Below are 14514 nucleotides of genomic sequence, written 5' to 3' on the forward strand. Positions count from 1 at the left end.
GATAACCTCTCCATCATCCCAGGATGAGGCTTGATGGGTGTTTTATGGCATGGCAATAGGTTTGTTGTCAGGTTTTGTTTTTTTAACTGGAGGAAAAGTGTGGGTGAAACAGAGTTGCCTTTGGTTTCCAGCTGAAAAGCCTTCTCAGTTCGGCAGCATCACTCTGTGGGTGGGCTTGGACTGTGGTTATGAACAGTTGGAGAAGTCACCAATGTCCCCAGGCATGGTAATTGTCAGCCAATTTGGGCAGTCCTGCTGAACGGCAGCGCTGGGAAGCCTCCTTGGTCAGGTTGTAACCCTGTGAGGCAAAAGGAAGATGTGGAGAGGTCACAGTGGGTCTCCAAGTTCGTGGGTGGTGCAAAATAATCTATATTTTACATCCTGTAGTCTTAATGAGCCGAATAGTGACCTTTAAAAATGCCAGCAAAGAAGCTTTGAGATGTTCAACAGCATTAAAGCTCTCCTTCCCCAGTATTTGATACCCACAAGGACATGGCCATGAGAGCCCATTTTTAGGCATCCATTTGCAGTGTCTGCTGAGGGAAACTTGGCACTTGCTTGGCAAATCCAAGCACTCAACAGCATCAAAATCCCAGTTATGCTTTGCACAAGTAACACATCCCAGGGGTGTTTTCATAAATCTGTGCCAGAATTCGGGCAGTTTTGGGTGGGTGCATGTGGAAATGAAAAGCTGGAAGAGCTGTGGTGGGGCTTTGAGCAGACTGTGCCTCTATGTTGGCTGCCACCGTGTGTGGGAAGGTGCCTTACAGGCACGTGAAAAGCCTGGGATGTGAAGGAGGAGGGTGGATTTGGGGCTTGGACCTCAGCCCACTGACCAGAGACCCAGCCTGGGCAATACTTCCCCCATAATGCAAGCTGTCATTTTCCCTCTCTTCTCTCATTTCTGAATGTCTCTCTTTCGTTTCCTGCTTTGTGAAATCACGACGCTTTCTGAGGCTCTGCTGAGAGCCATCAACACACAAATATCATCCTTTCAATGATGTTTTTACACTTTCTGCTCATTGCAAACACGCACAGCCACCTGTTTGCAGCAGCAGAGGTCAAGGCCAGGCAGTTCAGCAAAGAGCTTGTCTGGAAATGATGGATGGAAAAGAGCAGGCTTGGAGATGTAAAAGAGTTTCTGGCACAAAGCATCTTCATTGAGTAGAAATGATTATACGATCTCCATAAATATTTTTACTTTTCAAGCTAAGCAAGGAGGAAATAACTCTTCAAGGTGGAATTAATAAGACCAAACCTCATTAAATCTCACTAGGATATTATGACAAATGTTTTAATAAGAGAATGGGAAGGATCCCTTTGTAGCTGGTCTTTTTAATGTTTGTTTTTGCAACCTTGAAGAAGACACGAGGAGAGAAGAGAGGTAGAGGGGAGTGTGAGGAGTTGCTGAGAAAACCTATAAGAACATGCATTTCTGATTCAGCTCCTGAGAGCAAATGTCACAGCTGAGTTGGCAAATGGCCTGTTTGTTAACTGGAAGAAAAAAAATCACTATTGTTTTGGTTTCAGATCTATTTGACTTACTGGCCTGTCAAAAAGCATCAGATCTTCACAAACACTCCAATTTTCTCTGCACTGGCTGGAATAGCTTTGTACCAGACATCCATCCATCCATCCATCCATTGAATCTGTATGTAGGGAGTTAAACTGATTTAAATGAATGTGGGAATCACCTGTTTGATTTTTCATGAAGCTGAACCAAGATTATAGGCTGTGGTTAGGTAATAAAAAATCCAACATTTAACTACACAAACTCTCACAGCTTCAGCATCACCATCACCTCACTGTGCACCATCATCTGCCGAGGATCCCCATGTGGTGCCTGTCCCCCAGAAACACTGTGGCTGCAATAGGAAGAGGAGCAAGTTGTCTTGTGTTAGGCAGAAGTCATTAACTGCTGCTAATTGGATGCTCAAGAAGCCGTCAAGAACTAGTGCCAGTTCTAGTGCTAGTGCTTCCATACCAAACCAGGGGTGAGAAATCAGCTCTGTGATCAGTTTTCCCAAAGGGTTTTTTCTATCAGCTCATTCTTCTTTTATGATTTAATATGGGAGATAAAGGCTGAGATAAAGGCCTTCTGGGTTCTTGCAGAGCTGCTCCAGTTGCCATGGAAATAACCCTTGGTAATAACTTCACCATAAAACAGGAATAATTTGCTTTGGGGAGCTTGGGGTGCTCATGCTGTGCTGCTGCATGCTCAGATAACCAGTGGTGCTGGGACCACTCCAGTCCCCTGAGTGTGGTCATTGCTGATGGAATGCAGGGAGCCAGGAGCATCCACCCGTGTCTCATGGCTCCAAAAATTCATGAACTCCTCCCAGAGGAGTCCCATGCCAGGAGGTGTGAGCACACAGGGACAGACTGCCCAGCAGGGTTTTTCCTGGGAAATGTGCTGTCCCAGCAGGCACTGATGGGTGGGAAAGTGGTGCTGATGAGCTTGGCTTTAGAGGAGCCTTTATTTTCAGCTCTGATGCTGAGTGGTTGGCTTCAGCCAGAGCTGGTGAGCTCAGTGGCCACTGGGCTGGCCTTGGGCTGCTTGGGCTGATGCTGAACTGCTTAGAGTGGTGTTGAACCAATGCTGGATTGGTTGGGTCAGTGTTGGACAGGCTGTGCCAGTGTCCATCTGGTTGTGTCCCACTTCTTCTGGTGACTGTCAGGAGATGTAGGAGCAGGACTGTGCCATGGGCTGGGCTCAACAAGGCTGTGTTGGGAAAGGGACCCTGGGTGCTTCATGCAGATCAGTTGTTCTATTAAAATATTTTAAGTGTTATTTGTTTCGAAAAAATTCATATTATCCTGGGAGCTTCTGTCAGTCAAACAGCACATTGAGCCCTGTAAATCACCCCAAACCCCTTTAACTTTAGTGCTGGGTTGGCCATACTGTTGTGGACTAGAGCACTGTATAACATGCTGAACTCTGAGTGGGGATCTCCAAAGCACAGGATGCACTTTTATTGGCTGCAAGGATACAGCAAAGTAATTTAAGATCATGCTGAAGGGAGCAACTGCGGGCTTTGGGTCTTTAAATGGCAGGGAGTGGAGGGGAGCAGCCTGTCCGTGGGATGCTGGGCAGGTGCTGCACTGCCCAGGGGCTGGTGATGCTGTGTGCTCACCCCAGCCCTCACCGTGTCCCTGCAGGTGTACGAGAGCGGCAGCAACGTGGACCAGTTCGTGACTCGCTTCCTGCTGAAGGAGACGGCGAACCAGACCCAGTCCCTGCTGAGCTCCGTGGAGAGTGCTGTGGATGCCATCGACGAGCAAACCAACCCCGCCAGGTCTGCAGCACTCCCGCTGTCCTCTGGTACAGGAGGGTGGAGGGGGAGGAGGAGGAGGATGCTTTTGTGGGGTGAGGGAAACGCAGCAGGCATTGTGCAGGAGCAAAGGGGAGCTGCGAGAGTGGCTGCCTTTCTCTTTGCCTCCCTTCCCGGCTTCCTGAACTCTGGGGGCTTTTCTCCTGCCGTCCCCAGGGTCCCGTTAACCAGAGAGGTGTGGGGGGATGCAAACCCCAAACCTTGGCACGGGGCTGGGCAGCTCTGGGTGCATGGGGCTGCCTCTCTGGGCAAACCCACCCAGGGCAAAACACAGACACCTGCAGAGGGGTGGCTGTGCCTGAGCTGAGCTGGGGACAGCCCACAGGGGCAGCTTCCCGAGGCAGGGACGTGCCCGTCCTGCCAGAGCACTCAGCGAGTGCAGTCATCCCGAGGAAAAAGGTGCGTGTGCACTGAGGACACCTGTCTGAGGACACCTGTCTGAGCACAGGCGATGCTGTCCCCTGGCCTCATGAGGAGCTGTCCCCATCCCAGCAGCCCAGCAGCCCAGCATGTGCCACTGAGCTCGGGCAATGCAGAGGAGACCCTTTCAAGATTTCCTGAGTGCTGCCAGGGCTGAGCTGCAAGGCGTTCCCAGCAGCAGAGGTGAAACCTCAGCACAGCCCCCTCGGTGCCACTGTCACCAGCTGGAGCCAGGACAGGCTGCCATGGAAACCCGTCTGTTTATCACATGCTCACAGAACGAGCCCTTCTCCTGCCACTCCTTCAAACCGGGCTTGCACGGGGATGTTTTGGTTTCCCCGAGCCTTGGGCAGGCAGAGGGGCACGTGGAGAGTGAAAATCCCAGCTCCCTCCTAAGACAGACTCTGTGGAGCACAGTGAGACCTGGGCAGCTCTGCCACCATCCCACCAGCTTTTCTAGCAAGAATGCTGTGGGTTTCATCATCTCACATCTCTTTCTTCTCTTGTTTTATGGCAAACCTGATACAAAAAGAAGTAGGAGCTCCTGAAAAACAATGAAGAGGAAACAAACCCAACATCAAACAGAGCAATTAGAGCCCATGAAAGACTTTTCTGGGTTTTATTTGCTGATGTGTGGGCCCAGATCATAATAGGGAGTATTGTAGTTGTTTTCTCATGAAGATAACAGCTAAAAAGAAAAATAAATCCCACAAAAAATTATCTTCTGCATCTACATGAAGACAAAGAGGTGGCCTAAAAAGCAAGAAAATAAAAGGCTGTAGAACAAAGTGTGAAGGCAGAGGTCCAAGATGGAGACACCTCATTAAATTGTGATTAAAATAAATCTCTGGGTTTGCCTAATTTCCTGTCTATTGCCAGGGGATTGTCCAGGCCCAGCAGTGGTATAATTGCACGGCCTGTAGCAAAGGGATGCTCCTGCAGCCTTTATTTTGTTCCTGCTTCCTTTTCTTGGAGATGTTCTTTGGGACGGGATCTGCACATTGTGTTCCTGTGTATATGGTGGAGCCCACACTGGCTGATTTTTGGGGTAGCTGGGGAAAGAGAACCCAGCAACTGTGCTTTGGAGGAGCCAGGTGCCAGGGGAGGGACAGGAGGGCAGGGAGATGCTGGCTGGTGTGGTGGCCACTGGCTCCAGGACAATCAGAATGTTGTTTCCAGCTGGGAGCTGCTTGACTAGCAAAAGATGCCAAGAGGAGCTGGGGCTCCCAGGCACCTCTGTCAACAGCTGGCACAGAGCTGCTTTTTCTGGAAGGAAACACTGCAAATCCTTTGAGCTGCTCAGCCTCTCCCTTTGTGGTGCAGGCTTCCTCTTGGTGGAGGAGAAAAGAGAGAGGGGTCTGAATCCCCCCTGCTCACATTGCAGGTGTCTGTCTAGGACAGAAAAAGTCCCTGAAGGCTGCTGGTGGTGCCGGGAGGGCTTTGCTGTTCCATAAGCAGGAAAGAAAAAGTGATGGCTGCTGGGAGCAGCCCACTGACATTCTTCAGTTTCTGACCTGCCCCCCACACTGGCTGATGCCAAAGGATGGTGCAGGAAGGAAGATGCACTGCCTGGGGACAGTGTGGGCACTGTTGCTCTCCAAGGAGTCTGGCATCATTGGCAGAGCTGCCAGAAAGGACGGCCCAGGGCTGGCTCCCCAGGGCTGGCTCCTGCCACTCCGTGTGTGCCCAGCTCTGCTGTCCTGACACCCTGTGTGCTCTCTGGTTGCAGGCACTACCCCAGCAAGGATGGTCATGGCCTGAGTGACACCTGGTATGACAACCCTGTGCCCAGCTACCCTCCCACCACCTGGATGGTCCCCAGGGAGCAAGGAAAGAGCTTCCAGGCTGGTAAGTGCTGGCTGCGTGCGGTGGCTTGGAGCACTCAAGTCCCAGCAGCAGCACAGGGCTCTCAGGGGGTGCCTGCAGGCGCCCCTCACTCCATCACTGCCTCCTGGCTCTGTGCAGGTTCCCCTGACACCAAGGCAGAGGGGCTGGAGGGGCAGATCAACAGGCTGGCCAAGCTGATTGGCAAGCTGGAGGACAAGGTAAGAGCCAGCATTTTCCTGCGTGGGGCTCTCCTGCCATCCCAGGGACAATTCAGGGACCTCGCCCCAGCTGTTTTGGGGCAGGGATGAGCGTGTGGTGTTGGGGATGTTGGCTGCAATGGGAGCACAGGGAACTTTTGCAAAGGGTCCTGACTGGAGGTGCAAGCAGCTCTTGGAGCCCATTCCCTGTAGAGAAGGGGACGCTGTCATTGCAAATGCTGGGGACAGACACCCACCAAGCAGAGAGGGACAGGCAGCCTCAGCCAATGCACCACCCCCTCTGCTGCTCATTCCCCTTTCCCCAGACGCTGTGGTTTGACCTGCACCAGCGGCTGTCGGACAGCGAGAGCACGGCTTGCACGGTGAGTGTGCCCGACCACCACCCCTGGGTGCTGGGGTGCCCCTGCAGCACAGAGCCACTCTTGGGGAGGTCACTGTGTTTCTGTGGGTCTCTCATGCTGTGTTTGGGGCCTGGCAGTACCTGCTCCTGGTGAGGAATGAGATGACAGTGTCACACAAGCACCTGGGCGAGTTCTGCAGCTCCCTGAAGCAGTACCTGAAGAGCGTGGCCGGGGAGCGGGACTGTTTCCAGTGGGTACCACCAGCAGCTGCATGCCAGGGGCTGGGGAGGTGGGGGGCTTGGAGGGGGCTGGAGTGAGGACCAAGTGAAGGACTGAGGCAAAACAGCCAGGATTTGGGATGTAGTCATGCTCAGCCACCAACAGAGTTTTGCATGGCTGGGAAGTGCTGGGATGGGGTGGGGGTTGGGGGTGGGCTACCCCTACCTGAGCTGCTGGGGCTGGGTCCCCCCTCAGTAGCCCACCCTAGAGCACACCTGTGGCTGCAGAGGGGGGAGGGATGCCCCATGTTGGGGGCTCACCCCCTCTCCCCATTTCTGTCAGTGTCACTGCAGTGAAGCTGCCTGATGGGGTCACCTTCATCGTCTACGAGTTCTGGGAGACCGAGGAGGACTGGAAGAGGTAGGGGAGGGGATGAAAATCCTATTTTTGGATGCTTGGGTGTGGAGGGTTGTTAGGGCAGCTGAACCCCAAGCTCTGTCCCTGTCTGATGGCAGGACTGAGGAGCTGTCTGTCTGTCCTAGGGCTGTCCCTGTAAACAGGACAGGTGGGTTGGGGTGGGTCTCTCTACATCTCCCACCTGGAAGTGCCTTTGGATGTGGTAATGGGAGGGGTCAGTGTCCTGAACCAAGGCAGGGTGCTCTGCACAAGCAGGATTGCTGGCACTCAGCCCTGCCAGAGTCCGTGGTGCTGTGGGGGCTGGGAAGGTGTTTCTGGGGGGCTGGGTGTCACCCGTTCTCTCCCACCGGGGCACAGACACCTGCAGAGTGCCACCTGCAAGAGCTTCCAGCATGTCAAGGTGGACACGCTCAGCCAGCCTGAGGCCATCTCCAGCGTGGCCGTGCCAGGTAGGAGGACAGCCACCTCAGAGGGCGGGGGACAGGGACCCCTGGGCAGCCAGCACCTCTCCAGTTGTTGGAGAGCAAGGGTGGGCAGGTGGCACAGCACGGGCTGAGCTGGCTGGGCTCGCTGGGGGTGAGGGTGACGTGGGGCTGGGCAGGTGTGACCTCCAGTGATGTTCCCCTGCAGCTGCCTGGTGCACCCTGAGCCGAGAGTGACCGTCAGTGCTGGAGCCCACCAGCACCTGTCCCCTCTGCAGGGTGGCTGTGACTTCGGGAGGTGTCAGTGTGACCTGGCTGCAGTGAAGGAAACCCTCATGTGTGTGTCCCCCACCCCAGAGTCCTCCCTCAGCCACCCCATCACCTGGGTCATCTCTCCCTCGTGTGGGGTGGTCTCGGGGGAAAGACTGCCAGGGAGGGGCTGGCAGGGTTTGGGCAGGGGGACATCCCCCAGACATAGGGAGGGGGGCAATGGGTGCAGGCAGGCACTAGGAAGGAGGAATGGGAGTGGGAGGTGGGAGGCTGAAGCCCCCCTGAAAGCAGGGAGTAGTTTGGGGGTCTGTGCAAGTCCCCAGGGGCCACCCAGGGAGGAGAGAGGGGAGCTTGAGGCTGTGCCAGGTGCAGTGTGTGTGTGCCTGCAGGGATGGGGACTAGAGGAGAGTCAGGGTGGTGGCAGAGGGGGGGGTTTCCCTGTTCCCAAGTCGCCCCTTAGTCCTTTCCAGCTGTGGGCGTCCCAAGGGGTTTCCTTTGCATGTGCACAGCTGCAGCTGGTGCCTTGCAGACGTGAGGGTGGCTGCCTCCCCTCCTTCCTGGGGTCTGTACTTTGTCTGTGTGTCTGTCTGTCTGTGCTAATCCCACACCCACCCCGCCGTGTGTGGGGGTCCCTCAGGGTGTGTGGCACAGGACCCTTGCCAATACCCTCTCCTGTCTTTATTAGCCACTGTACAACGGCGACGGTGATGCCAAATAAAACCACCATGGGATCAGTGGTGTGGCTGTGTTCGGGCCAGGATGGCGGGGGGTCACGGTGGGGTCACGGTGGGGCTCTGTGGTCCCTCAGTGCAGCAGCCCCAGCACGGCCAGGGCAGCGCTCTGCCCGCACACAAAGGCACCACCAAGAACGGAGAGAACGCCCCAGGCGATGAGAGCAGCCCTGCAGCGACACGAGCAGAGGCTGGGGGGTAGAGCTGACCTCAGAACCAGGCCAGCCCTGTACCCCAGCTCTCTGCAGGGTCAGCCTCCTCTGCCTTGCTCCTCTGCATCGCTCCCAGTCGATGGCTGAAGAGCCCAGCAGCCCCTCTGGGCCACCCCCAGTCTCCACTGCAATGACACACAAACCTTGGTCAAAAAGCCAGCAGAGGCCACCACGAGATCACTCCCAGTTCTGCCTGTGCCCAGTGGCCCTGCCGAAGGAGCAGAGACCCCCACCCACCCACCCAGTGCTCGGGCACGGCCACTCCCACACACCCCCAGCTCCATCCCATCACCACAACCTTCCAGCCCTGTCCCCTCCCTGGCTCCAGCCCCAATCCCCTGGGTCAGTACCTCCCTGTTCCCTCCTCCCCAGGCACGCAGCCCCCCATGCTAAGCCCCTGGGATGCAGCACTCACCCCAAACCCGGCTGCTGCTCTGTCGCAGGGTTCTCAGCACCGTGCTCCTTCCCAGACTGTCTCCTTGCAGTCTCCATCGCCCCAGCTCGTGTTGTCCCCTCTCCTCATGATGGGCTCATGTTCTGGCAGGTCTCCCCAAGGGACCTCTCCAAGCCTTTGTCACCCACCTGGGTGTCCCTGCTGACCTTCTGCCCTGGCCCCTCCAGCACTTTGGCACCCTCACCCCTCCCCAGATGTTCACAGTTCCCCAGAGCACCCTCCTGACCAAGACCCCAATATCCTGGGGTGCTACCCACCACATAACCTCCATCATCCCTCAGACTCTGCTGCTCCCCCAGAGGCACCACAGACACACTTAAGCACATACTTATCCCAAAACTCACCAGCACCATGTCAGGTCACCCTGAGTGGTGATGGGGACACACCACCCTGGCACAACAGACACCCAACACCCGATGAACTCCTGCCTTGGGGCACCCTGCCCCTCTGACCCCCAACCTGACCCCACCCCAGCTCCCACTGGGTACCCCAGTGCCACCAAAATCTCTTCTGCCCCTAAAGTCACTCGAGTACCTGGGCACTTCTTTGATGCCTGGACACAGTCATTCCCAGGCACTGTCCCAGTAGAGCACTTCCCTCCACACCCAAATCCCCCTCCTTGCAGGGGTCCCACCTTGACCACGATGACCCTCAGGGATCTGCCTGGGCCACAGCCCATGGGATACCACGCCCTGCCCCTTCCCTTTCCCCCACCACTGTTGAACACTCACTTTTTGCGTGGCCCGAGGCTGTGGGTCCCAGTCATGCACACGAGGCACAGCCCTGCTGTCAGTGCAGAAGCTCAGCCCCAAACCAGCACCCCTCACCCAGCCCCCCAGCATTGTCCCCCACAAGCACAGCCCTGCACCCCCAAAATGGGGCCAGGACAGTGATGCACCAGTGACCCCCCATGGCTTTCCTCCCTCCCCGTGCCTCCTCTTGCCTGGGAAGATGAAGATGAAGAAGGCGCTGATGCCGCCGATGAGTTCGATGACTTTGCCGATGTCGGGGACGAACAGGGCGATGCCCAGGGTGGCAGCCATCCAGGTGACCGTCAGGGCCACCCTGCTCCTCCGCTCGTGTGCCTCAGACACTGCCACGGACCCGTGCTTTGGAGCTGCCCACAAGTCCTTCACCACGGATCTGGGAGGGAGGATTGGGGGGCTGATGGCACCCAGGGGAGCTGCATTGGCTGGGGGGACACCCAGTTTGTCACCACTCCCCTCACCTGCCCAGCAGCACCACAATGGGGTAAATGGTGACGATGGAGACACCAAAGAGCAGGCGGGCAACGATGACAAGCGGGTCATTCCCTGGGTAGGACATCAGGACATCGGACGCTGCAGCCTCGCCAAAGGTCAGGTAGCCGTAGAGCCCTGCTGACAGGGAGTGGGGGTGGGTGGCCGTGCATCGAGCAGGACAGGGGAATTCTGAGGAGGATGGATGAGCCAAAGGGAGAGGAGACCCCCAGGGCAAGGAGGAGTGAAGGGTTTGGCGCTGGGGTTACCAGTGAGGGAGTAGATGAGCAGGCAAATGAGCATGGAGAGCACAGAGACGGTGACCCAGTGGGAGAAGCTCTGGTTGCGCATGCTGCTGTAGATGGCCACACATGCCTCGTGGCACTGCAAGGCAAGGGGGGATGGTGCTGGGGCCCCATGCAGGGACAGCCCCCACCCCCAGCATCCTCTCTCCCACCTATGAGTGCCCTGTCCCACTCTGCCCCATTCCCAGGCCCCACAGACACCTCTGGTGACAACTACAGGTCCCCTTCCCTGCAACCTGCCCTTGATGCCATGGGAGGCTGCCAGCACTGCCCTGGCAGCTGGGACCAGAGGGTGACCTACCTGGAAGCCAAAGCAGATGGTGGGAATGACACTGAAGATAGAGGTCCAGGAGGAGGACCTGTGGCATGCGGAGAGGAAGCACAGAGCAAAGGGCATGAGGCTCTCATGGAGAAGAAACCTTTATGTCATAAACACGGAATCTCTTGTGCAATGATTCCGGGAGAAAGGGGTATTGCTGGGGTGAAAGCTGGGGCTGGGAGCTACCATCCACTGTGAGTTGTCCCCAGCTCACCCCCACCACACACAGCACCCAGTGCCACCCCTGCCCTGCCTCCAGCCCTGTCCCATGTCACTGCTCATGCCATGGAGCTCAGGGCAGGAGAGACATGGGGCTGACCCTCCTACCTGGAGGGCTGGGGGGGCTCAGTCAAACGCAGGCTCTCTCCCTGCAGGTAGTACTTCAGGACGATGACCAGAGTGAGGTAGCAGGCAGCCAGTGTGCCCAGGATGCTGTCAGGGCATGGGAAAGCATCAGCATACAGCCGGGAGGAAGGGAAGAAGGAGGCTCTCATGGCCCCACAGGGTCCTGGGAGGAGGTAACCTGGGGTACAGGGTACTTAGGGGTGGGCCATCACAGGGATAGCCCAGGTGGTACCTGGAGTACTTCTGGAAGCCGATCTCCCTGGGAACTGAGAGCGGGAAGATGACGAGGACACAGAGAGCTGAGAGGGTGAAGCGCTGGTCCACGTACCAGGGGGGCAGCTGGGGGGCCCCACTCAGTGTCCCATTGGGGTACAGGGAGTCACACACTGTGGGGGGCAGCAGAGGGTCAGCTGCGCCCTGAAAGATGCCCCAAGGAGGTCGGAAGCATCACACCATGGCAGAACCAGGGAGCCCCATGTCCTCAGAATTTCCAGGAAAACTCTGGGGGTGACCCCAGCCCACGTGGAACCACCTTGCCCTCACTCCTGAGAGCTGCAGGGCCCAAGCAAGCCCCAAACACAGTGAGGAGAAACAACTCACGTTTCTCCAGCTGGTCGCCCACCACCCTGAGGAGGGCCACGGAGATCATGAAGAGGTTGAGGAGGAAGCAGACCTCACAGAGCTTCCCCACGGCCGCCCCGCACACGGCCCGGACCACGCCCTGGTAGGTGGGCTGGGCGCTGAGCGCCGCGGCATAGCCCAGCACGGCCAGCCCGCTCACCAGGAACACCAGCGAGCCCTGCGCGACAGAGCCAGCAGGAAGCACCGCGCCGAGCCTCCAGCACCCCCAGAGCACAAGGGGACCCAGCAGGCCCACGGCCAGGTTACCGGCCAGATCACCTTATGGCCTGGGTACCAAAGGTCAGCAGAAGGATGGAGACACAGCCTTATGTGATATCTTGGCTTTAGATTTGGGGTTTTGGGGGGCGTACGGGAGCAGACACCCATTTACTTTGTGTTGAGCTACAAGCCAGCTGCAAAGAGCATCCCGAAAGTGGCAGCGCAACAATAAACCCAAGGATTGCGGGGGTCGAGCCGGGGGTGCCGTGCCAAGGGGGTCCCCGCCAAGCTCCCCAGGTACCCGAGCAGGTGCGTCCCGTCCCTCCCCGGACCGCGCCTTCCCCGTCGGCTCCCTCTGCCGCAGCCCCTCGCCGCCCGATCCGCCCTTACCAGCTCCACCAGCAGGGCGGGGACGGCCCCGCCGGCCCTGCCGAAAGCCCAGGGGAAGCTCAGCAGCCCCGCGCCCAGCGCAGACTTGAGCAGGATGAAGACGGCGCCGGCGGAGGAGAGCCCGGGCGGGGAGAGCCCGGCGGAGCGCCCCGCGGGCGGCAGCAGCGGCCGGGCCTCGGCCGCCGCCCGCTCCATCGCGGCACGGCTGTGCCGGGCGGGCGGCGGAGCGCGGCCCCTCCGCAGGGCCCCGGGGGCGGCGCGGGGCTGCGCGGACCCCCCGCCCCCCTGGGGACCGTGGGGAGGGGGCGCCGGGGGACGGGCGGGAGGCGCCGTGGGAAACCCCCGGCAGGAGCTCAGCCGGGGCCAGCCCAGTCCTGCTCACAGCTCACAGCCCCGCGGCATCCCCGGCGCTCTGAGCGCTCCTAAAGAACACAGCAGCACCTTCGGCTCCCAGCGCGGGGCCGGGCAGGCGGGCTGGGGGCTCGTCCTCTCACTGTCACCGAAATTATCACCACAGGGCCTTCCTCATCCTGCTCTGTTGACCCAGGCATGAAATTGCCACCAAGGGGCAATAACAGAGTGATGGAAGGCAGCTACAGCTCACACCCCTCATAACTTGCTGGGTGCAGGATGAGGCCAGCACCCCTGCGTGTCTCCGCAGCAAAAAGCCCACTGGTGCTCTTCTGCACTGGGAGACTTTGGAGAGGAGCCATCCCATCCCATCCCATCCCATCCCATCCCATCCCATCCCATCCCATCCCATCCCATCCCATCCCATCCCACTCCCTGCTCCACACGAGCAAAGGGGATGCCAGGATAACAGGATGGGGTGACTGATGCTGCAGAGGACCTGCACAGAGAAGGCTGCACCCCACAGGAATGAGGGGCCCATTCCCTACATGGGGGACACACAGCAGCTCGTGCCACTCCTGGCACATGCCACTGCCCCAGGCCCTGGCGTTGGCTGACAGCCTCTAATGCATTTTTGATTTCCCAAATATGTGCCCTTCTGATCTTGGTAAGACGGATAAAGAGACTTTAATCAGCTGCTAGGAGGAATTATGGATGGCTAATTGTGCCTGCCACCTCCATTACATCTCTGCCGCCTGCAGGGCTTATAAACACTTAGAAGGGCCCTTCCAAGCCTTCATTAGCTGCACACCAAAGGCTTCAGAAATAATTGGCCTCTATGACTTAGAAATTGGCCACTGGGCTGTAAAATACCAGCCACTGGGAAAGGTTCTTAATTCAGACTGGTGCTTTGATACAGCTTGATTCTGGTTTCAAGGCTATAGGAGAGCTCTAATCTCTCATTAGTCCTGTGATGAGGAGCAAGTCTCCTCATTAGCATCGACCTGAGAAAGTGTCACCAAAGCCTTCCAGTCTCCCTCTGATGGAAGAATCTCAAACCAAAGAAGGGCAACTCATCTCCCACACCAACACAGCAGCCTCAGACAATTGCTCTGCTCAGTGGCTCTGGGCTCTATCCCTTATATTCTCCTCCCTTTCTCCCATTTATCTGGGTGCTCCAGCTGTGTTCCCTTGGCACGTGGAAAAAGGGCTGTTAATGTTTTCTACATTATTATCTCTGAAGACTAGAAGGTAAAAAAATGCAAATGGACAGTCCTTGTTTCATACAAATAAAAACACTAATCACAGTTACACTTTGCTACCTGCAATCCTTTCTGAGGTCTGGCCCTTGAGATTTCACACCTTTACTGATAGATTTTTTTAGTCTGGACAAGTTGCACAGCTTCTGCTGGCTGTTCCTATGAGAGATCCTAATGCCATAGCTGAGCTGCTGAAAACCCCCTCCCTTATCATTATGGATCTATGCTCAGAAAGGGAGGAGCAACAGGCTCCAGCACCACTGGGATGGCACAAGCAGCTCAACCATGAAACCATCTTCTCAGCCCTAACAAGCTTCCACTAATGTCTCCAAAGCAAAAGCTCAGAACCTTCTCTGCCATGGCAACAGGATCTTGCCTGTTCTAGTGAACCCTCCAGAAGAGAAATGTTGGAAAAAGGCAACCACTCTTCATGTTAGGGAAAACTGGTTTGCCCAATCTTTTTTGCAGGACACTCATGCACTGCCAAACCCTATCCATGGCTGCCTGGATAGGCTTGTCCCACACTACATGGAGCAAAGCTCTCTCCTGCAGTGCACTTTCCACAGCCCACCCCCAACCATGCTGGTAAGCCCTAAGAGGATGG

General features: G+C 56.9%; 2 protein-coding genes across 2 annotated transcripts in view; one reads left to right on the top strand and one right to left on the bottom strand.

Moving 5' to 3' along the window:
• NECAB2 (N-terminal EF-hand calcium binding protein 2) overlaps positions 1 to 8200 on the top strand; it is a 73220-nt gene extending 65020 nt beyond the window's left edge. Inside the window, exons 6-13 of the mRNA XM_014880770.2 lie at positions 3160 to 3296; positions 5482 to 5600; positions 5718 to 5797; positions 6103 to 6159; positions 6276 to 6388; positions 6700 to 6777; positions 7132 to 7223; positions 7405 to 8200. Coding sequence (XP_014736256.1) covers positions 3160 to 3296; positions 5482 to 5600; positions 5718 to 5797; positions 6103 to 6159; positions 6276 to 6388; positions 6700 to 6777; positions 7132 to 7223; positions 7405 to 7433 — 705 coding nt within the window. The 3' untranslated portion in view covers positions 7434 to 8200. The remainder of the gene's footprint in view (positions 1 to 3159; positions 3297 to 5481; positions 5601 to 5717; positions 5798 to 6102; positions 6160 to 6275; positions 6389 to 6699; positions 6778 to 7131; positions 7224 to 7404) is intronic.
• Positions 8130 to 12495, bottom strand: SLC38A8 (solute carrier family 38 member 8). Its single transcript, XM_088172255.1, has 10 exons — positions 12156 to 12495; positions 11671 to 11970; positions 11303 to 11456; positions 11053 to 11157; positions 10708 to 10765; positions 10371 to 10485; positions 10092 to 10239; positions 9807 to 10006; positions 9595 to 9649; positions 8130 to 8367 (listed from the first exon to the last, which is right to left on the bottom strand). The coding sequence occupies exons 1-10, from the start codon at positions 12493 to 12495 to the stop codon at positions 8271 to 8273; spliced, it is 1572 nt and encodes a 523-aa protein (XP_088028381.1). The 3' UTR covers positions 8130 to 8270.
• Positions 12496 to 14514: the final 2019 nt, after the last annotated feature.

The sequence above is a fragment of the Sturnus vulgaris genome, chromosome 12 (genome assembly GCF_052056855.1).
Source record: "Sturnus vulgaris isolate bStuVul1 chromosome 12, bStuVul1.hap1, whole genome shotgun sequence".
Taxonomy (NCBI): domain Eukaryota; kingdom Metazoa; phylum Chordata; class Aves; order Passeriformes; family Sturnidae; genus Sturnus; species Sturnus vulgaris.

Coding starts and splice junctions, on each gene's coding strand:
- SLC38A8 (XM_088172255.1), bottom strand. CDS start 12,495: ATGGAGCGGGCGGCGGCCGAGGCCCGGCCGCTGCTGCCGCCCGCGGGG. Junction 10,766..11,052: donor GAGCCCCCCCAGCCCTCCAG/GTAGGAGGGTCA, acceptor CGCATGCCACAG/GTCCTCCTCCTGGACCTCTA. Junction 10,240..10,370: donor GCTCATCTACTCCCTCACTG/GTAACCCCAGCG, acceptor CCCTGTCAGCAG/GGCTCTACGGCTACCTGACC.